This window comes from Trachymyrmex septentrionalis, unplaced genomic scaffold (genome assembly GCF_001594115.1).
Source record: "Trachymyrmex septentrionalis isolate Tsep2-gDNA-1 unplaced genomic scaffold, Tsep1.0 scaffold80, whole genome shotgun sequence".
Classification (NCBI taxonomy): domain Eukaryota; kingdom Metazoa; phylum Arthropoda; class Insecta; order Hymenoptera; family Formicidae; genus Trachymyrmex; species Trachymyrmex septentrionalis.
Genome location: NW_017305988.1, coordinates 1,934,701 through 1,952,580, shown reverse-complemented (window position 1 = coordinate 1,952,580; position 17,880 = coordinate 1,934,701). Strand labels below are relative to the sequence as shown.

Genomic DNA, 17,880 nt, shown 5'->3' with positions numbered 1-17,880 from the left:
GCTTCATTTTAAAAAAAAAAAAAAAAAAAAAAAAAAGATAATTAAAGAAGGAAGGATCATCTTCCAGAGAATTGGTGAGTCCAGCGCGTGTATGATTTTTGACATTTAAAAAAAGAATAACATTTAAACACTGCATGTCATATGATACTTCATCTTCTGATGCAATCCGAGTTGAAGATTCTACTATTATAACATTCCCAGTAAACGTATTTAATTTTCATTTATTTTTCATTTAATAAATATCGATTTAAATTAAAAAAAAATTGTTTTTAAATTTTCTTAAATTTTTTAGTTAATTCAGTTTTTTTTTTCGATAAATTACATTTTTTCAATTTTCCAAATTTTAATTAAATTTTCTTAGATTTTTTAATTTCATTAAAATAATTCTGATAACTTTAGTTAAAAAAGTTAATAAAAGTTTATAAATAAACCCCTTGATACTTTCCTCGTCTCTCTTTTTATTTACAACCATTTACCCCTTGGTCAGGGGTGAATGTAACGTATAAGGTTTATGTAGATCGACATAACGATATGATTAGCTTTGTATGTATGTGTGTGCGTGCGTGTGTGCGTGCGTGAGTGTGGACAGTTTGCTTCTTATGCTTATACCGACGATTCGTTTGGTTATATCGCCTTTATTCATCTGACGTAGCCGCGTTGCGATGCCAATGCTCCGATTTTGACAGTGATAATGTGTAACGTGGGATGACGATGGCAGAAAAAAATATTTAAAAGATTTAAATCGCTTTTATATGTCAGGGTAAATATAAAATAGGCATTTTAAAGAAAACAAATGTACGAAATTAATTTAATTTTTACACAGAAAGAATTAAAAATTGGATTTTCTTTTTCGATTCGTAAATAATTTTTGTACAACATTACAATAAAGATTGAAAAAAATTGCGTCAGGCTAAAAGGGAAAAGCGCGAGTATTTTTTAAAATTAAAAATAAACGACGCACAGAAAGTTCACCGATTAGACAAGTTATCGTAAACTGGCGGCCTGACAAACCAATACGAATTTTTTGCCAATACGTTTACCAATACGAAACTCATTCTCAGTAAGATGAGTTTCTTCTCTCTCTCCTCTCTCTCTCTCTCTCTCTCTCTCTCTCTCTCTCATTTTTTTCTTTGTAGCGCGAAAAAATATTTGACAATGCTACTATGAGATCTATATATATATATACATCTCTAGAAGATTGCAATTGCTTTCATAGTTCAGTTTCTGTCATCGGATGAAAATAAACGCGTTACTGCTTTACGGGTAGGTTGAAGCGATTTGCAGTTGTGATGCTCCATCTCGCGCAAACGGAAATATCAGCTGGTAAAGAGTCCATTTGTAATGAAATTGTAAATCGGTTGGTTGAAATGTCGCAAAAAATTTATTTCGCAATATAAACTTTGATTTCGTTGATGTTTGAATTAAAGTCTTAAATGAAAAGATTTAGATTTCTTTGCAATGAAAATATTTAAATGTAACTAATTGGACTGATAAAATGTTATACTTTTGGACGGATACAATCTGTGAACTAATGTTTAAGATTGTCACAAGAATGCTTCTCCGTCCAAACTCGGCATGTAAAAAAAGAACTTGTTTAGTCTCTGATCTCCAAGTCGTTGAAGTAGGTTCGCCTTTGACCTTTTATCTTCCTCTTCTTTGTCTCCTTTTTTACTTGCGTGTGTTGTTCACATTTCATGGTGTGTTATTCGTCTTTTTTAGTTGCTCGAATAGGCGCGAATTGTGACCGTGATCGAACATTACGATCCGCCGATCGCGCGCAGACGCTCGCCAGACTGTAAATCGCGATGAGATCTCCCAGTCGATAAAGGTCATTTCCATTACAATATATTGGCCGTGATCTTGAATGAAAGACTGAAGAATAAATATTGTCTTTCTTACTTTCCAAGGTTTTATTGTAAAGTTAATGAAATTCCTCGCATGTGCGAATTTGAATAAATTGTCTGGATTTCTTTTTATTTTAAAATTAAATGCTATATGTTAAATGTTAGTTTTATTCAATTTTGTTGTATTCTAGCAGAAACGTTGTTGCAATAAGAATAAGCAGAGGGGAAGAGAGAGATTATAAAATGCGAATCTTACTGTATTCTTGGTTTAGTCGACTGCATTAGTGAAGGTCATCTTGGTAACCTTCGATATATCTTCGATACGATTAATCTGAACCCCCACCATCATAAATCGTATTGAGCATTGTTGGGACATAGTCAAAAATTTACCTTCGATCCAATGTACAGGATGGATTTTTCTTAAACGTACCGCGCTTGCGTTGTTGGTATTTCCTCGTCAGTGACATAGAAACCACTTTTCTCTCGCCACAATACTGAAAAAGATTATCGTTCAAGGGGTCGTTCCTCATTCCGCAAATCCACTCATTGCCCATTTTACGAAGTTTTGCCACGATTTTTTGATTTTTTATTCTATTAGAGAGAAAAAAAACGACAGTGTATGTTAAAAAAAGAAAATATTTTTTTATAAAGTTACTTTAATTTGAATTTAGTGTTATTGTTTTAAAAAAATTATTATTTCTATACATATATATATATATATTACAAATTAGAATAAAATATCTTCTAATTTTCATTATTTATTGTCATTCAAAATTTTTTTAAATTATTACAATAAAAAATATATTAGATAATTCGCTCGTATAAATTTCAAACAATAAAATAAGGAGCTTCTACCAGGTCATTTCAATAAACGAGCTTTGAAAGGTGTAAACAGTAAATCTTTATTATTCTTTAATTTATACCGTGAAATTGTAGTAAGAGAATGATAAACATTTACTGTTTACCTTTCAGAGCTCGTTTATTGAAATGACCTAATAGACTTTTATTTTATTTTTTTCAAATAAATTATACTATCAGTATTATTTTTTAATATTAGCAGTTGATTGTTCTGAGACATCTTGTACATATGCAGAATTTTTTTTATAAGAAGTCAAATACTTTTACGTAAGTCAAATATTTCTCTATATAACGTTTCCTAATGTCAAATTATTAGCACTTGTGTTAAACGAGATAAATCATTTGATAAATTTTAAATTGCATTGTGTGTGGATAAATGTTGAAATAAAAATCGCACGCTTTCCTTAGAATAAAGCTATTAGAATAAACGCTATTCTTATATTAGAATAAAGAACACACAATCCTCTCTTTTTTTTTTTATAGAGGAAAGGCCCCTATTATGATTATACCGAGTTCATTTTGGATAAATGCTAGAAATCTATGGGCAGAATTTAAAAAAATAATAGGTCATTTTGAAGGGAATTTAATAAGCTTTAAGATAACGTTATATAAAATTTAATTCAAATATCATTTATTTGAGAATTAAAGAAATGTAAAAAGTGAGCAAAAAATCACAAAGTCAAAAAATTGTGCTCCTAATATGAGATGCCCCGAGAAATCGATAGTAAAAGTATATCAATTATTGCAATTAAAAAACTTTATTTCATGTTTCTAAAATGCCAATAAACACAGTCAGCGTATGAAAAATTAGCATGCGATAGATTATACTCAGAACTCATTTTCAGGTAGTTGGAATTAAGCATTGCAGAAATAGGCACTCGACGTTCATTCCGGTTGTCCTTTATATTATTGTAATAACATTTACTCTTTATCAACGATTTTCACTATAACATAAAAGCATGGGTTATTTCATATTAGAAATACCCTGGATATCTCATATTATGATTTCCACGCTTTATAGTTTTACGATCATCAAATCTAACTTCTAATAATTCAAATAATTAAACAATTCAACATATCCCGTATTTTTCTATTAGTACAATCTCTATCACTACATGAAGAATTTATTGCCAAATATTTTTATTTATTAAATAATAAACAAGATTTAAAGGCTCATCTCAATGAAACTTGAAGACATCCAAATTAAAAAAATTTTTTTTTTACAATGACTACAGGCATCATCTAATAATGAATTTTTTACTAAATAGTTGTCAATTCAAAAACAATAAGCTCATGGTGGAACCAACAGATAGCGTTTATTAGTTTAGCAGAAACGCTACTATCTCATAATAGGGGGCTTTCCTCTATTACTATATCTAAATACTTTTGCTTAATATGATTGAGAAGGATAAATTATTTAAGAAGAAATTTAATTGTATCATAAAAACGTTTCTCACTACCTCGTGTCAATTTTATAAATCACTGGGAGCTCAACCGTCGTGAAGAAAGAAGAACAAACTATAACCGATGTGTTGTACCGATTGCGTCGATCGTGCGTGACGATTCACGGTAGGTCGGTGCGTTCTTGCAGACGGTGAACTGTGGCGAACGTCCGACAGAACCGGGCAGGGAGTGGTTACACAGTCACTAAGAAAAAAAAGGCAAAACGAGCAGAGGAGAGAGAAGGTGGAGGGTCGATTCTGTCTCGCGGTGCATCGTCGAGTGCAATGGCCAATCGGCCGACCGTATTTTCATCCTTCCGGCGCGGCGCGGCGCGGCGCGGCGGTAATAACGATGTCGTTTGCTTGTTATTAACACGGTCTCGAATTATACTCGAATCTACGATTATATCATTACGTAGCACTTGACGCCGGATTAGAGAGAGGATGAGAGAAATGGAAAGGGGAGGTTCGCGCATAATATATTGCATTTCATTTTCAAGTGAGAATTCGTATCTGCATGTTGTAAAAAAGATGCTCGTGCTCGATGAAGAACTTGAAAAACGTCCGCGAATGCTGGCTCGAAGGGCGCGGTTTTTCTTCATAGAAACGTAAATAAAAAATAAATTTTTCTTATTTAATTTTATTATAACTGATGACTTATCATTGAATATATATATATATTTATTTATTTATTAAAAAAAATCGAGCTTAAAAGAAGAATAGATATTTAGATTCGATATAAGTTGACGTGGGTTGGATACAGTTACATCCGGAAGTGGTACATAGACATAGTTGGTACACAGACGTTTTGACTTGTTGTGGAAATCGAGAAAATAATGGCGATAAGATCAATAGGAGGAGGTCAAGTCAGTTGCGATAGAAAGTAAAACTGCCACATAATTTAATAATATTACGCGTCTTCTCCTTTGCTTCTTTTCCTCTCTCTCTCTCTCTCTCGATTACTGATTTACGATTTATCTTTTGTCACGAATGATACCAAAAGATTCAAGCGCAAGCATTTTCTTGCAACATTTTATCACGCCGGATGCATAACGTATGTACATTTTATCTTGTTTTGTTTCCCGCGTGCACAACACGTATATACGAAAATAATTATTATTAGCGACATGCGCCGCCTTGCTGTATCGCTCCGATTTACGACCTGTGTACTACCATCTCTTGGGTGTGTACGTGATTTCAAGCATGGGTGCGTGCAACGAAAGTGGACGCGCCATTTCTCGATCGCTCGTGTCAGCAAATCGAATACGCCAATTCTCTACCATAAAAAATTGTATTTTAAATCGATTCATTCGCATCTCCCAAAATGCATCTAATTGTACAATAATGATATAAATTCACAACTATAGGTTGTGACTAACCCTTGAATAACCCTTGCTAATGAATTTTCCAAAAACTCAACCAATCAAATGATGCATTCAGTTGTTCCAAATTAAATACTATCAAAAGATATTTTAGAATCTCTCCAAAGTTATCTAAAAAAAGGAAAACATTTGATCAAAAAGAGATTGGGGGACAATATTAGAAAAAGTCGCACATTCTAAAGTCTTAAATATACTCTTTTGAGGATCCAAATATTAAAAGATTGGGGCATGATGGGAATAAAAAAATATCGTCACAATCAAATATTGCATTTCCGTTATTTCCGAATAAAAAAAAAAGTATTAAATTTTTTATTCGATAATTTCTGAACATGTTTTGATATTCTATTTCTGTGACACGGATATAAATTGTTCATCGAGACCAAAAAAAACTTTCTATTTGTCGATCTAAACTTTAGATTGTATTTTCTAACGATAAGGCACAAAGTCCAGAGAGTTCTCCTATTGCGTCTGTACATTATTTCCGATCAGTCCGTCAAATTGATCAAAGTTTCTACATGTTTAAATCATGTTTTTTTTCTTTTTTTTTTTTTTTATAGAGTATTTGTACGTACATGTACAGTACATCACACGTCTGTTCGGCGAGATCTGTCGATGCCTGACGAAGTACGAACGGTTATCAGTCGCCTTACGAGCGGTTGCTATGCGATATGGTAGGGGTTCCCAGAGTCACCTACTAGCTCTCGACCAGTCAGAAGTCAGTGTACGTAAGAGCCGGCCGGTCGTGCCGGCTCCTCTTCTTGTGTCTGTTTTCACGCATACGTTTCTTCTCAACTCCTCCACGGCACCTTCGCAACTTTGTTGCTCTGAATTTAAAAGAGGGCCTGATCTCGCGAGAGAGATCCACTGCGGGGAAGAAGAAAAAAAGAAATAAAAATCTTCGTAAAGTACAGTAAACGTTCTCCAAATCGAACATCGATATCCGAATCCTCGATTCGGAATGACTCGTGCTGCAAAAACTCGTGACATTTTCGCAACGAAACAGTTTTCGAGAAACCATCGGAAAGGTTTCTCGGTATCGTTGAGGAATGGCTTTTTCGAGCTTTATGATAGCGATACATTCGATTTAAATTCCGTGTTGCTATCGATATTGGTACCGGCATCGATTGCCGGCGCGGAAAGTCCGAAGAAAAACAAACGCATGAAGCAGACAGTTTTAAGATAACTCTCTTAAAACTAAACGCACGGGCGAAAAATGTGCGAGAGCATATGGCTTACTGAATCGTATTGTATTGTGCATTGGCTTTGTTCATGTGGGGTCGTCATCAGCGAAACGTTATGATATGTACTTTTGTCCAATATGTGGATATTGTAAACTCGCGTGCAAATCAAGACACAGAAGTAAATCTGATTTTTCAGAATAAATCTTACCGCTCGATCGCATCGATCTAAATAATGTTGTTCGATGTTTAATGGATCACAAGTATACTGGATAGTCCTTGGAACTCTACGATTATCGATGATATTATCGATCGGCACGGAGTCACTGGAATTATTAAGTTCCACCGCGGTACATGCAAATTTTTTAGATGAGAAAGATTCGATCAATAGACGATATTCGAATCGGTTTTGCGAAGGAAAGTGATCATGACGCAAGACGGAATCCAAGATGAGTCGAAGACATCTACGGAACAGACCAAATCAATGGTAAATAAAAATATTACATTTTAAACATATTTTTAATGTGATAATAAAATCTTCTCTATCTATAATAAAAAATTTGTTGAGATTTGATAAAAATGATTCTTCCAATAATAAGACTGCAAACGCAGATTATTCTCTTCACGCGCATATGATTGATTATTGCGTATTTTAAATTTACAAAGTTTCGTGCGAAACTTGCATACAAGTTCTCGCAACATTTCACGAGAAGGCATAACGAGTGTTCATTATCCAATTTGTTCCATCTTGCGTGTGGTTGCATTTTGCGAGTGCACCATTTTTATAGTTGCGTTTTGCGTTGGGGAGACTTATCGAGGGGTTGATGATGGTCTGTAAGGTTGTTTCTCTCGAGGCGATACATGACACGAATGAATTAACATTCCACGGTAATAACGAAGGTCGGCCTGATAGCAGCGAACCTTCTGGTGAAACGCCTTGACACCGAAAACAGGAACGATTATCGTAGACTACGTTCAGTTACACTGAATCTACATATATCGTTGATAAGATTGATAAGAAATTGTTATGATTCGTAGATGCGAATTGCCGTTGTTTCGGCGATCTGCACAAGTTGAGTCATTGAGTCCTCTATTTGTTTTAATAAGAACTGTCTGCTATAATGAATACGAGCTGTATTTTCATATGATTGCAATGTCTTGTATTTTTGCACGGTTTTGCGCGTGTGCGTGCGTGCGTGCGTGCGTGCATGCGAGATAATGAATAATAAAATGAGTCAATTGAAGGAAAAAAAAAATATAGTTGCTTTAAAAAAATATGTATGCAAAATGGATAATTTTTTAAATAAGCAACTATATGTTTTTTTTCCCGCCAATTTTTTGATTCATCTCATTATTTTGTTTATAAAAGTATTAAGGTACGATTATCAAAAAATTAATAGTTTACGATTTATTTAATATTTTATGTCAATATATGTATCACAATAAAGTATAAAATATCTCGTAAATTATTGGTTTTTTGATATCACTATCTTGATACTTTTATATGCAGAATAATTAGAGAAACCATATTGTATAAAAAAATCATACCATCCATTTAAAAAAGTGGAAGTAATCTTCATGTGATCTTAAAAAATCGATTAAAAAAAAATGATTTTATCATTATTTGTCCCTCTCTGAATTATACAACTTTTGTCTGAAACATTTTTCTCTATCGTGTTTAATTTGTGAGAATTCCGGTGTTTTGTTTTAGGCCTCGCCTTGTATATGAAAAATATTAATGAAAAGTATTAATTCTTTGAAGAGATAGCTTGAATATGAATTGCAAAACATTACTATAAAAATTCGTATTGTTGTGTATCGCGTATACTTTATATAATAATATTATATAAATATTCATAATATTATAATAATATTATGAATATTTGTAACCTTTTATTATGGCTATGTTCCGCTATTCACTGTTAGTACTGAAAATCTATAGTTTACGTTACGTATACTACAGATTTTCGTACTTTTAATGAATAACAGAACGCAGTTTATAAAATATTTTATTTTTTAATGGTAAATGAAATACATCCAGATTAATCTGTTAAAGATCTATTAAAGATCACAAGTCACTTTCTTACTAGTATTTCCGCGTCAGTATTGAGCTTGATTTATTATATGCGTGATAATCACAGAGGCTTTTTAGCGAAATTATATGAAAATATTTCTTAGAACTAATGCTTATATTCGCAGTAATAGAATTTTTTCTATGTACCATAGTTAATATAACGATGATAAATTAACGAATTCTTCTTTTCTTCAAGTGCAGACGCTTTGTTGAAGATAGACTGCGAATTTATTGCCGAGTAGATGCAACAAACGGTGATAACCGCGATAATTTCCCTTTCCTTGACTCAGTACAATGTTATTAACGTTTCGTTAATGATATAATGAATATCAAGAAGTCTCTCTCTCTCACACATAGCTTCTTATCGTTTTAGTTTCCGTCCTTCTGCATCTTCTGTTCTCGACTTCAATTATTTTTTCTCGACATAAAAATATTGATTGACCTTAAAATAATTAATTTTAGATTGTCATACTATTTCATTATATATTTAGTATTTATATAATTAATATCGGAAAGTGATATTACTGAATAGAGAATTTATAGGTATGTAAAACATTATATATTTTTATATTAAGTTGTTTTAAGAAAATTATATTAACAAAATAAAGATTTAAAATTTAAAGAATTTAGTCATATTTTTTTATGAATCACATTTTTAAATCTATTTTTTTATTTGAATCTCCTTATCAAATTATAAGATTATTTTTAAGTGTAATAAACAAGGACTGACTATATTGCAAATTGCGATGATGGTTCTTGCACAAGTCTTGCCATGTTAATGTTAATGTGATAACCTCGTTTCATTGTTTTTTTACCTTTTTTAACAATTAATAATATTAATAACATTATTAACGATTTCCATGAAAATTAAACTTCCATCATAAAATGTGTTGTTATTATTAATTTCATAATTATTTTTAATAAAATTTTTATAATTATTTTAACTTTTTCTTTAAAAATTACTTTTAATAATATATTAAAAGACGTTCTCGTAAGCACTTTTTCAAAACAAACTAAGAAATGGTTTAAAAAATAGTTTAAAATTACATTTACAACAAAAAAATAGACGAAATTTTGTACATTAATTGTTTTAACATAATTATTTAAAGCAATAAATATTTAATAATAAACATTAATTAAATAGATATAGATGTATTATTTTATAAAATAAATTATTAATAATAAAGTTTATTAAATTATTAATATAAAGTTTATTAATAATAAAGTCAGAAATGTACATGATTCTTTCCTGAGGTTGACACGTTTGTATTTAAAATACAATCGTGATTATCATTTTGTCTCTGCTAAAAGACAACGATTATTTATCAAAATGTGTCGAGAAGTTCAAGGTCCGTCTTGTAGCATACCGAACGTGAGTGGAGTCGATTTATCAATTTTTATAGTTGCTATATAAATATGTCAACATTAATCATTTCATCGCTGATTGCAAACAAGCTTACACTTACAATTTGCGCATAGATATCTGCATCATAGAGAAGAACAGTTTGGCATGATGCTGCGATTATATAAACATATCTATTTATATGTGAAAAAATGTTTACACTTACACATATATATATTGAACTCGATCATTGTTGGTAAACATTTAAAAGCGAATGTAGGAAAGTTACGTTTGTTTTTTTTTTGTTCAATTGATATCGTTATTTAATAGATTATTCTCGTCATCTTCACATTTCTTAAATCATAAAAATTTATAATTAGTGCTGTATTGCATAGGAGACGTGGAGAAATACCGTAACATGTAATTATATCAAGTAAAATAATTTATTCTTTTTCATCCTCAAAGATTTTGTCACCAACAATAAAAAATTAAAATAAATAATATATTCTAATTTAATAAAAAAAATCTAATTATTAATTGTTTTATTTAATTTTACAAATTACAATGATGAACTATGTATACTCTGAAAAATGTAATAAAATATTCATCATATTATTCGTTATATTTATAAGAAATTCTTCTTTCTGCATATTTAATACATCATTTTTCGTATTATCGATAATTCGTGTGCACTTTCACAATGAGATAGAAATATCATTTCTTTTATATTATATCGCGGTATTTCTTGCGCCATTCAAATATCATGACCTCAGGATTTGCACTCTCAAACTTTGGATTCAACCTTAGAAGCATTACGAAATTTCTATGTCGAGGAAATCTCGTAAATTATAATAATAACGATATGAAATTTTCCTAGTATATATAATATTGAATGTTTATCATTTTAAAAGTGACATTATCTAAAGACGGTATCTAAGAAGAATTATACAATAAGTTTTAATTAAAATAATTATTTAGTTAGAATATATATCATTGTACATTTACTCTATGATTATTATCATAGTTTTATAGAAAAAAAAAATATATATATACACATGTATATATACGTATATATATTAATATATTTTATATATTTATACTATTCATTTAAATTTATTGTGAAGAAATATTATTTTTCGAATGTCAAAAATTTTTTCATGTACAAGTACTGACTGATCGCTATATCCAGCTTCTTATGTCCAACAATTATTTAGCAATTATTTAGCATGCACGATTGTCCGTACATTCATGCCATCGCGGCAGGTAATAAAATCCATTATATGCGAATATTTTAATTTATAATATTAATAATAAACGATTTTATATACATATGTTAATACTATCATGTGATTGTTTATCTTTCTTTTCTTTCTGTTTTTATACATTGCGCTTATTTTACATAGTTACCCTAGAATAAATTCTTTTTTTTCATGCGGCTTCTCTTTTCTTTATACTTTTATCATCAAAAAAATGTATAAAAATGACAGAAGCTATCATCTCATAATGCACAAGTAAACATACTCCAATTAGTTATGTTCACGAGATAATTTTTGTTTTCGGTAATTAACAATAAAGCGTTAATTTCGATCTATTTTTTAGTTCGCTATGGTCTGTTAATTAAATGATAAGGCAAAAAGCGTTCTCCTTATATATTTTCAAGCTTATATATTTTTGCAAGATCTTTGCATCTTATCAGTTATTGTTGTTGTCTTGACATTGAGTTATAACAATTGAGAGATATGAAAAAACAAAATTGAAAAAAAATTTTTAATAAATCCTAGTTTTATTTATAAATAATAATCAGGAGACATGTCAGAGTTTCGGCGCTAAGATAAGTAAATTTTACCTGAGATGTATTTTAAGAATAATCGTAGAGTCAATCAGTATCGATGCTTTATTGCTGACGAAGATGGGTCACTTAGAGTGATTGAAGTTTACTTTAATCGCAAGTTACTAGTTAATGTTTTGTCACAGACTTTATGATTCAAATAATTCATATCTGATAATAAACGTTGTGTGTATAAATCATTTACATACTTACACGTTGAATAAAGATAATTATTTTGATTCAATCCGTTATAATACGATACTTTATAATACGAATTGCTGAATGCATACGTTAATGTGATCAAGAATATTGAAATCAATTATCAATATATTATTTTTTATTTCTCTTTAATTATAAATCCCGTTACAAATTTTATTAGTAAATTATTAACAATTATGTTTTAAAAATATTTCTCTCAATTTTCAAATAAAAAGATATATTATATATTATCAATACTTATTATCCGTACTGTGAAGTGTTTATAATATAATAATTTAATTTGAATTCTAATAATGAATTTTCTTTTTATTAAGTAATATATCTTCACAGGGTATTTATATACAGTCGCGTATTAGCTGTGTCAGAAAAAACAGATGAAAAACTTTTCTATTATTACCTATTTTTAAATAGTGCACTAATATTTAACACAATCGATTTCCGTATACAAATGGATCGTACAGACCTAGCGATAAATATTATATATAGTCAATATATCACGTAATGCGATCTATTATCGCATAGTGCTAACTTGATAAGATCAAATTGCGAGCAATATGATTGTTGAATTGACATTTATTATATATTACAATAAGATAATGACCTTTCTTATTGACACGATACTCGGTGCGATTGTTTAGAGAACACTGCATTTAAATAAAATTTTTTTGTTTTTGCTCATTGTACAGAAATGAGCTTGTTACTCTCGCTGATAAAAATCTACGCTTGTACGTAGATTCCATTAAATAATAAAGCAACATTGATTTCTCCAAACATCTGTCAGAGGCGCTTACGCGACTTAAAAGTTGAGTGTCACGCAAGTGTCTTTATAACGAGGATTAATTCTCTCTTACATTTAGCTATGGGGATACAGCGGTATGCAGATATAATCACATTGACCCACGGAAGGACGACGACGAGAAAATTTATTTAAGCTACCGCAGAGTGGATAAATCTTTCTAACAAATCCTACACACTAATCACAACAGATATCATTAGATTAATATGGCTTCCCGAAAAATTTCTTTGAGATAAGGTATAAAATCGGGCGAGGTGAATTTATGAAAAGGAAATGCTCATTTTGCCGAATATCTATTCGTCTCAAGTTACATGCTGGCGGTTTTGTTCGTTTAACTAGTCGTGTATATTAAAGTGTCGAATGTCATTCTCTTTTTATCTTGTCATTTCATAGCTGTCAATAAAAAGCGAAATTGCGGTTGGCAATCGTAGACATCGGTGCTCATTCGAACGTGCTCATCCGCCAAGTTACTTGAAGTGCTATTAATGAATTGTTTTGTTAATAATGATGATTCGACTTCTTCTTTTGTTACATATTATCACATTGTAATTGAATTGATTTAAATTTTGTTATAAAAATATTAACTAGATTAAATAATCATTTTTTAAATTTCTGTAATTATGTGATTAGTTCAGAAACATTTTTCAAAAATATTATAATTGACTTAAGATACATTTAAGAGGAAGATTTGTAATTCGAGGATTTAGAAAATTCAAGTTTTTTTTATTAGAGGTGAATCGAAATTAAATAGCAACACGGTATATTACTATAGCAGTAGATTAATTATTATGCCGATGCCATTTACAATTTTATCTTTTATTATCTATTCATTATTCTGTAACTGTTTGCATATAGAGCAGCAGTTATTTCTTACGAAATCACTTACTTCTTTCGCACTGTATATTCGCAACGTTGTCGGGATAGCAATTAATTTTCGAGTAAGATTTTCATGTGTCTCTATTGATCGTCACGGTCTCTTCATTAGAAATATAAAATCATTCTCTTGAAAACCGTGTAGCTTTTGCAGATTTCCATTCCGGCTAAATATAAACTGCGATTTTATTTACTCTTGGCAAGAAGTCGATCCTCGTCGGCCTCGAACCCGAGACATGACGTTTGCGTGCAAATGTATCGATGAATTATTAATTAGTGTTTTGTTCGATCTCTATTTACTTCTTTGTGAATTTTTTTGGATTGCAACAGATGATTGTGTAAATCCAGATTTTATTAAATTAACGAAATTTGAAAGCTCACTGCTATACAAACAATTCTTAATAATCTGTACAGAGTGTACAAATTTTTTCGTAATAATTTTTATTATTAAGCAAAATGCAGAGAAAAAAAAGTTTCGATTAAAAGAGTAAAACGGTAATTTAAACTCGTTCTCATAGCTTGAGACAAAAAATGTACAGCCTTTCACACAATAACTTGATAATGTGTAATTTATCGTTTTATAAATAAACGTGAGTTTATTCAATTAAAGTAAAATCCAAATAACTAATGTTTATATAATTGCTTGTCGGAGTGATAAAAAGAACGCACGTAAATTCTGTCAGTTTATCAGGCTTTTAATGGCGCTAAATTTCTCAATTCATCATTGATTATCTGAAAAATTAGATAGTGCCTATAACAATTCGAGCATGTAATCGTGATTTGAGTTCTTGCAGTTCAATCAATATTCAAGACAAGTCATAATATCTGGCTTTTCTAATTTTCCACATTTTATAAACAATAAAGCAACACATAATTAAATAGCAAATAAAAATATTGTGAATAAAAAAATGAGTTTTCTTCTGTTGCTTTTTTCAACGAATTCTTTCTCCATCGAATGGACACCCTCTTTAAATACTGCAGTTTATTCTTATTATATTTTTTATTTTCTTTGAAATCTATAATATTTAATTTTCTAATTTATATAATAGGATATAATAGGATATAATAGGATTGTACGATAATTTAACTCTTAACAATCTTCAACTGCAATTTATGCATCCAGTTATAAAGCAGTAATTCAAAGATTTGACCTTGTACATTACGAGAACTTTAATTTTTTTGATAGAGAATTGGGGGGTTCTTATGAGTAACACGATTCATCATCTCTCCGCATAATTTGTTATTAATCAATTAGAGAGCGGGATCTCGATGATGATTGGGCAATCTCCTTGTGGATCGCGAAAGAGAGCGATAAATCTGTCGCGATAAATTGCGACGGTGCCCTAGCTACGGGTCAAGTAGTTGCGATTTAAACTGTGTCGGTGAATGATCGCACGGAAATAAAACGTCGCCTCTCCCCCTTCTCTCTCTCTCTCTCTCTCTCTCTCTCTCTCTCACACACATAATGAGGTGAAAATAGATTCACTGGAAACGTCGTATTTTTTGAAGTGTGTCTGAGGCCTTCTAATCTTTAAGACGCGACAGTTAAAATCGGAAAATCGATATAATTGTCACCAAATAGAATTATCGTAGCGTATCATACATAAAGTTATTGAAACTTCTCTCCAGATTTTATAAAGAACGTATGATGTTATTAGTTCTTTAATTATCAAAATTGATTATCTCAAAAACAAAATTTCGAAGATACTTTTTTATTAATTTGCACATGACATTAATTTTGTCTCTTCTACATAATATAATACGACATTGCTATACAGGATATTTATAAAGTCTGATCCAGATTCTATATCTCGGAAATGGCTGTAGATATAGAAAAATATTTCATAGGAAAGTTGTAGGATATAACGATATTAAGAGATATATGGCGAAAATAAGGATTTGACCTTGAGTGATCTTCTCAAGGCTAGGTCAATGTTATTCAGGTTCATGATCTGGATAACATTTGTCAAGACCATGGCCATTGGCAGTTGTTCACTTTTTACGGTAAAAATTCATTTAAAAATGACAACAAAGGAACAACCTCCAATAATCTTGATCTTAACAAATGTTATCCAGGTTATGATCTTGAACTTTAAGAGATTTTCTAACCGTCGATCGGACACGTTAGGTAACGCCAGTGATACTGTAACATTCAAGCCTTGTAACTCGAAAAGTAGAAGAAAGTCGATATCGACGTATCACTTTGCTTTTAGACAATATTTCTTAAACAAAAGATAAAAATAAAACTTTAAAAACACAGATAAGTACAAACTAAAAAGTGTTCTATCAGATAGTATGAGCAGTTTTTATAATAATGTTTGCAATTTTGCAATAATTAATTTTTTTGTAAGATAAGTAAAAATGACCATCTTGCTCAAAAATTGACATAACAGTAGATAGTAATGCTACGTATTCCTATTCTTTTTCTTTTATAGGAATTATCTGTATAGATTACCTATACAAATGAATGTATATAAGATTTTCCAGAATCATTTTACTTCGTTACAAAGCGTTTTTATTAAATTACATGCATATTTACTTTATGCTGTTCTGCAAGATGCAAATATGTAATGCGATAGTTTTTCAAGAATATTCCCATATATAAGCGATTGCCTTCAGCTCCAATAGAGCTATTTGATACTATAAAGTAACATTATAAAGATTAAATTAGCTCATGATCTGTTTTACAGACAGTGTGGCGGTTTACGCTGCATTCCAATTTTATATTCAAATCGTATTATGAAAAAACTAAGAGAAAAAAAAATTATATAAATAAAACTGATTTAGAAAACTACAAGCATTTAAAACGACGTGTATTATCAATAATATAGTCACTATTATTTAAACTACGCAATTTGCAAAAAGAAAATCGTAAAAATTTTATTTTCACATTCGTATTAGAATTTGTTTTTAGCTGATTTAATATAGAAACAAGTCACAAATATACGAATTATGAGTTTGTACTTCTTTAATTAGCTAAACAGATCATGATTTTATTGGTATTAATAAAGTGCAACAATTAAGTTTTTGAGAAATAAGGAGGTGTCGTTTTAAGAGATCTATGTCGATATCGACGACTTTCCTCCTACTAATTAAAAAAGGCTTCATTGTAATGTTTTGAAAAGCTTTTGATATAAGCTACAAAAATATACAATAAAAAATGGGAGGTTCTATTTAAGAAAATATTAGTCACATTGACCTAGCTTTGAGAAGGTCATTCAAGTCAAGTCCGTATTTTTATCATGTCTCCCTTAATATCCTTTCGTATAAAACTCTTCCATATCTACAACTGTTTCCGAGATATAGGGGCTGGGTTAGACTTTATAGACATTGTATATATACTATTAAGCGATATATCTAATCTATTAAATTGATATCGTTAAATCCCTCGCAAAGAACATGGTTTTATTACAATGGAATCATCAATTGGGAAACGCACCTTAATTTTTCATTTTTAATAATTCCGTCGATAAAAAATGCGTGGAATAAAACATTATTGCTTAGCATTATTGCTGGCATCTGCAAACACTTGAATTAACTCGCAATTTACCGCAAATAAGATAAAGAAGTGCTCGCAACAACGGATTCTAAGCCTGTGGCAAATTTTTTGCTGTAGGTCCTATAGAAGTTGTTCACTTTTCTACTGATTAATTTTATCTGATTTATATATTTCTTTTGTCTCAATGTCTCAATTATAAACGCACATGCAGAAATAAACTTGCGCGAACAATTTGCAGCAGTCCCATAGTTGACTCTCTAAGGTCCAATGTTGTATACATATTTATAAGTTTACTGTAAAATTAAATTTGGAATAAATTCGGGATCTGTGCAGATTAGTTATACCTATTTAAGAACTGAAGATGGAAATGTATGTATTGAAATATATTAATGGTACTTCTAATCAAAAAGGCTATACGTCAATATGTGCATCGATAGTGTAGATATCGATAAATTCTTTATTTATAAATCATTTTTTTAGCAAAAGCAACAAAAAAATTGTTTTTTAATTACGATACCGTTTCTAGTCGCGAAAATAACACATAG

The 17,880-nt window shown here is 30.4% G+C and overlaps 1 protein-coding gene and 1 long non-coding RNA gene across 3 annotated transcripts in view; one reads left to right on the top strand and one right to left on the bottom strand.

The window, feature by feature from the left end:
• LOC108754784 (glycogen-binding subunit 76A) overlaps window positions 1–17,880 on the top strand; it is a 23,089-nt gene continuing 5,209 nt past the window's right edge. Inside the window, exon 1 of one of the 2 annotated variants that reach the window (XM_018497374.1) lies at window positions 1–74. Coding sequence is in view for 1 of the 2 variants with exons in the window: in XM_018497373.1 (XP_018352875.1) it covers window positions 7,132–7,191 (60 nt within the window). In the remaining variant the exon portion in view is untranslated. Of the gene's footprint in view, window positions 75–6,111; window positions 7,192–17,880 lie in introns of those variants that run through there. The other variant, XM_018497373.1, reaches the window with a different exon arrangement.
• Window positions 1,491–4,510, bottom strand: LOC108754785. The gene is made up of 3 exons (XR_001939733.1): window positions 4,163–4,510; window positions 2,101–2,435; window positions 1,491–1,872 (listed from the first exon to the last, which is right to left on the bottom strand). It is a non-coding gene; the product is annotated as an uncharacterized LOC108754785 (long non-coding RNA).